This window comes from Postia placenta, assembly GCF_002117355.1.
Source record: "Postia placenta MAD-698-R-SB12 unplaced genomic scaffold POSPLAscaffold_14, whole genome shotgun sequence".
Classification (NCBI taxonomy): domain Eukaryota; kingdom Fungi; phylum Basidiomycota; class Agaricomycetes; order Polyporales; family Adustoporiaceae; genus Rhodonia; species Rhodonia placenta.
In genome coordinates, this window is record NW_020169845.1 from 1,054,538 (window position 1) to 1,060,593 (window position 6,056).

Consider the following 6,056-nt stretch of genomic DNA (forward strand, 5'->3'; position numbering starts at 1 on the left):
TTAGGTCGAAACTCCCCAAGCTGCCGGCGTCCCCTCGGGACCCCTTATATTCACTTTCCTTTCCCACAGGTCGGGTGGTGCGCACCCCTACGGTACATTACGATACGTAGATAGCGTACATACATCGCCACCACTTAGGGAACGAACTCTTCAGTACCTGCACTTCAGTGGGCGGTACTTGTCCTCACGGACGCGTGGACTAGGTTCCTGCTGCATAATAGTCAAAAGCAGTACTGGGCCCCACGTGAACTGCGAACCCTAGTGTCTTCTCGGGCGCCGTAGCGTAAGCTAGTATAGCACGGCCATTGTAGTACGCGCACCTCCCCGTCCTCCCCCCATCCAACGTGGCTGCCTGCCTAGGCCAAGTTCACGCATTCGACTCGCAGGACCTCATCGACGTCTACATCCCAGACGGCCCTGAGACTGTCATCTACCGCTGTGAGCAGCAGCCGTGTCCCAACCGGACACCCCGATCAATCGCGGAAGATTACCCGCGCTACAAGGCGATCCGACGAGCGCAACATCCGCTCGGCCCCCGAAGTACCCTCGCGTCTCGCTCCGCCTCGCGGCATTCCCGCCCTGTCTCCCCCAGCTCCCGACTCCCTCAAACTGTCGTCGCCGGCCCAAGTGAAGTACGAGGAGATCTCCCTCCAGACCCTGCGCCAGAGCCTGAGCCTGAGGAGGATACGGGTGAAGAAGGAATCTCGGAGTCCGAGTCCGAGGATTCTGTTGGGTCCACCTCGCCGACAGCGCTCGCCCCCGCGTCAGCAGTCCCTGACGTACGTGACCCCCCCGCCGAACTTCCTTCGGCGCCTTCACCGCCGACTCCGCCGAGAGGCCGCTCGAGCACTCGCTCCTCTCGAAGTTCGGCCAGCGGAAGGCCACCACAGCCGCCTCCGCCCCCGCAGCGTCCTCCGTCCCCCCCGACGCCGATAATGTCTTCCCCCTCGACCGCCCCCGACAAGGAGACCCTGAAGCTCCTTCTCCCCCTCCGCTATGACGGCAAAACCGTCATCGAATGCGACAGGTTCCTGTCGCAACTACGTATCTATTGGCTGATCAACACGTCGTTGACAACCATTGAGCTCAAGGTACAAGTTGCGCTGAGCCTACTCGATGGCGACGCCCGCGCCTGGGCCACGCCTTACTTCGCCCAACTCGCATCGGTGCAGATGGGTGTGCAAGGGGTTACAACCCCCTTCAGGAACGAAGCGGCCTTCACCGCTGCCTTCAAGGCTCGCTTTGGTAATCTCGACGATGCGGCAGCAGCGCAAGTAGAGCTGGCGAAGCTCTGTGCGGACAAGTCGGTCCGCGAAAAACGCACCGCTGCGGAGTTCTCCGCACTGTTCAAGGGTCCGGCGGACCGTTCCGGGTATGGGGACCTGGAACTACGCGACAAGTACCTGAGCGGTATCCCCTCCCGCGTATATCGCAAGATCGAGCTCGAGACCTTCGCCACGTGGCGAGCCGCTGAAAAGCGAGCCACTGAGGTCGAGCAGATCCTCGACATCAGCCGGGCCCGTCGGCCCGAGCTGAACAACTTCTTCTCGGCCCGAGGTCGAGGTCGCGGTGGGGCACGTGGTGGTGCACCCTCGTCACATGGAGCTTCGGCCAGTATCAACGCGGCCGTCGGAAAAGGAGACTTCCCTGGCACATGCTTTGGCTGTGGGAAGCAAGGGTACCGACGTTTCGAGTGCCCCAACTGTAAGGACAGGCCTTACACAAAACGCGCCGATGCGCGGGCTACGGTTGCCTCGGGTTCCACCCAGGCCGCGACAAGCGCCCCCGTCGCTTCATCCTCGGCGAGTATAAGCGCCGCTTCAGCGAAATCGGAAAGTTCCGAGCTGGCGGACTTAGTAGCACAGATGAAGTCGATGCGCGAGGAGCTCGAACACTATCGGGCGATGAAGGAGGAGTCTTTTTGATCCGGTCCGCGCTTCGTGCCGCACGCGTCGGGCCGCGTAATAATAATCTGTACAATGTATTGGCGGCTGCGAATGTGTACGAGTTGGACCATGGGTCCCAGCATTTCCACATCCCGGTGCGCCTCAAAGGAGAAAGACGGCACAAGGATATAGTTGCAATGGTGGACAGCGGAGCCACCACGAAGTTCATCAACAAGCGTTTCATCACGGAGAATCGAGTACGAACGCGGAAACTGAAAGAGCCAATTCCGCTTTACAATATCGATGGAACGCTCAATAAAGACGGAAGCATCTCGGAGGTAGCAGTGCTACAGATGCAGATAGGAGAACACGTTGAGAAGACGGTGTTCACGGTCACGGACATCGGTCCAGAAGAGGTGATCGTCGGGTTGGATTGGCTGCGGGAACACAACCCCGAGATCAATTGGGAGACAGGCTCCCTCAGATTGTCGCGATGCCCTGAAACGTGCAGTGCCAGGAGGATTGGCCGAATGGAGCAAGCAACGACTGCGCGTGATACGGGGGTCAGGCCCACGGCGCGCAGGCGTTCGCCGAAGCCCAAACGGTCGGTTATAGGCGCTTGCCGGAGTAAGGTACTCCCGGACTTCGAACCCGAAGAAGATCCGGCGGAAGTAGAGTGGGATGAGGCTGACTTGATCGAAGCCTGGGAGCAAGGCGTCACGCTTCCCGGCGCCCCTCAGCTATTCGTTGCAGCAGGGCACACGTACTCCCAGCTGTTCGCTGAGGAGGAGATCAAGAAGAAGGTCGTTAAGACCGCTGAGGAGTCGGTACCTAAACAGTACCACGAGTTCCTGAATGTCTTCTCCAAGGAAGCATCAGAACGGCTACCCGAAAGGAAGCCTTACGATCATGCGATCGAACTCGTGCCCGGCTACTCAACGTTCCATTCGAAGGTGTACCCATTATCGAACAACGAGCAGGAGGAACTCGATAAGTTCCTAAAGGAGCAGCTAGCGAAGGGCTATATACGGGAATCGAAGTCGCCTATCTCGTCCCCCTTCTTCTTCATCAAAAAGAAGGAAGGGACACTTCGACCCGTACAAGACTACCGCCGATTGAACGCGATCACGGTCAAAAATCGTTACCCCTTGCCGTTGATCGCCGAGATGGTGGATAAGCTTCGCGGCGCTACGCTCTTCACAAAGTTCGACGTCCGATGGGGATACAATAACGTCCGGATCAAAGCCGGTGACGAATGGAAGGCGGCGTTTGTAACTAACCGAGGGTTGTACGAGCCCCTGGTGATGTTCTTCGGCCTCACCAATTCCCCTGCAACCTTCCAGGCGATGATGAACGAGATCTTCCATGATCTCATCGTCGGTGGCAAGGTTCTCGTGTATCTGGACGATATACTCATCTTCTCTACCAACAAGGAGGAGCACGAGAAGGTCACACGCGAGGTTCTTCGTCGCCTTCAGGACAACGATCTATTCCTGAAGCCTGAGAAATGCGAATGGGATGTTCCCAAGGTCGACTATGTCGGCTATGTGTTCGGTGGCGATGAGGTGGCGATGGATCCCGCAAAGCTAAAAGGAATTAATGAGTGGCCGGTACCCCGGAACAAGAAAGATGTTCAGAAGTTCCGGGGGTTCTCCAACTTTTACCGCCGCTTCATTAAGGACTTCGCTAAGATCTCGCGACCACTCGACCGGCTCACAGGGAATGACCCATGGCATTGGGGCGAAGAGGAGCAGCACGCCTTCGACGAGCTCAAGCGGCTCTTCGCGACGACTCCCGTCCTAGCGCTGTACGATCCTAACCGAGAGACGCGCATTGAGGTTGACGCCTCGGGCTACGCCACCGGCGGCGTGTTGATGCAGAAGCAGGAAGACGGCAAGTGGCATCCCATTGCTTTCAGATCCCATGCGATGGATCCGGCACAGCGGAACTACGAGATCTACGACAAGGAGATGCTTGCGATCATCGAAGCACTGGACGATTGGCGCCACTATCTCGAGGGGTTACCCAATCAGTTCGAGATCGTAACCGATCACAAGAACCTCGAGTACTGGCGCACGTCACAGCACCTCACGCGTCGTCAAGCGCGATGGTCACTGTTCCTGGCTCGCTTCGACTTCCGCATCACGCACAAGGCCGGGACGTCCAATGGAAAGGCTGATGCCCTGTCGCGTCGATCAGACCATCAGATCGGCGATGAGGACGATAACACCGATCAGGTGGTTCTCAAGCCAGAGCGCTTCCGCATCGCCTCCGCCCGGCGCGGTCACGCCTCGGTGACAGCTGATCAGTCGCTTCTGAAGCGCATCAGGGAATGTTCGGAAAAGGATCGGGAGGTGGCCGAGGCACTTGAAAAGGTGCAGGACCTCGGGCCGCCCCGGCTGCAAAGGGGTTTTGAGGAGTGGAATGCCGAACAAGGGCTTCTGCTGTTCCGCGGGTGCGTGTACGTCCCAAAGAACGCGGAGCTCCGGCGGGATATCGTCAAGATCCACCACGACTCGCCGATCGCCGGTCATGGCGGTCGTGCCAAAACCCTTGAGCTCGTATCACGGAATTACTGGTGGCCTGGAATGTCCAAATTCGTTAATGAGTACGTAAGCACCTGCGACGTGTGCAACCGTACCAAGACATTTCCAGCCAAGCCCCAGGGTCCGCTGAAGCCGAATGAGATCCCCGAGCGACCATGGCAGATCATCACGACCGATATGATCGTCAGCTTGCCAAAGTCTGATGGATTCGACTCGATCCTGGTTACTGCCGACCGCTTCACAAAGCAGGTCCACTTCTCGGCCTGTCATGAGACCCTGACGGCAGAAGGAGCGGCAGACCTGTACATCCGCGATGTGTTCAAGCATCATGGGGCCCCGGCCAAGGTCATATCAGACCGAGGTCCCCAGTTTGCTTCGAAATACCTCCACGCGGTGTACAAGGGGCTAGGAATCGAGCCGGCGCTGTCTACAGCGTTCCATCCTCAGACAGATGGCCAGACGGAGCGCTGGAATCAGGAGATCGAACAGTACCTACGTGCTTTCACAAGCCACAGGCAGGATGATTGGGCAAAGCAATTGCCGCTCGCGGAATTCGCACTGAACAACCGAGTTCACTCCGCGACCGGGCACTCCCCATTCTTCCTGCATCAAGGGTACAATCCTGAAATCCAGGTTCGGATCAATCCGATGTCCGCGATGCCCGCTGCCGCCGACCGGCTTAAGATTCTAAAGGAGATTCGCGACGATACGCGCTCTGCGCTCGAGCTGTCAGCCGAGCGTATGAAAGTATACTACGACAAGCACGTGCAGGAGGCACCAGTCTTTGCGCCGGGGGACAAGGTCTGGCTTGATGCCCGGAACCTTAAGCTGAAACAGCCGAGCAAGAAGCTCAGTCCCAAGCGCCTCGGACCATATGCCGTGCGGCGAAAGCTCGGAGACTTGGATTACGAATTAGTTCTGCCGAAGTCGGTGCCGGTGCACCCGGTATTCCATGTCTCCTTGCTTAGCAAGTACACGCGTAGCGATATCCCGGGCCGAGAGCCGGAGGAGCCGCCTGCGATTGAGGTTGAGGGCGACGAGGAGTACGAGGTTGAGCGGATCAAAGATTCAAGGATCTTCCGGCGCCAGCTGCAGTACCTCGTCAAGTGGAAGGGTTATGACGATTCGCATACGTCATGGGAACCGGCGCGCAACGTTGCCAATGCGCCGGCCCTCATAGCCGACTTCCACCGGAAGAACCCAAACGCCCCTCGCCGCCTCAATGCCGCTGTCTTTGGTGGTCTCAACTTTCAGCCGATGCCTTCGCCGCTGACTGAAGCACGATGCCGTTCCGGGTGGGAGATGGGCAAGGGCGCCTCGCATGAGGTCATGCGCCGTTGAGGGGGGGGTAATGTCACGAGTTGGTACGGCGTCTAGCCGTCTTTTAATTTTTCCTTTTTGCGGGCTCGAACCCGCGACCTCTGTACTACCTGCCTAATATGGACGCGTCGTTATCTACTGTACGATTAGATTAGATAGGACGGCAGTGCACGGCACAGTTCGGGCTCCGCTGACGCAGCCTCTCTGACTCACCGGCCCCCGGGGCCGCGTCAGCATGCTGCGCACGGACCAGCTGCGCACGGACCAACGCGCACAGCCTGCCCTTATCTCCCCCTGTATATAA

General features: G+C 58.3%; 1 protein-coding gene across 1 annotated transcript in view; it reads left to right on the forward strand.

Moving 5' to 3' along the window:
• Positions 1-779, forward strand: part of POSPLADRAFT_1105312 (hypothetical protein) — a gene marked incomplete at both ends in the record, with an annotated part of 1,872 nt that extends 1,093 nt beyond the window's left edge. Inside the window, 2 exons of the mRNA XM_024483273.1 lie at positions 21-106; positions 312-779. Of these exons, the coding sequence (XP_024335468.1) occupies positions 21-106; positions 312-779 (554 nt within the window). The remainder of the gene's footprint in view (positions 1-20; positions 107-311) is intronic.
• Positions 780-6,056: the final 5,277 nt, after the last annotated feature.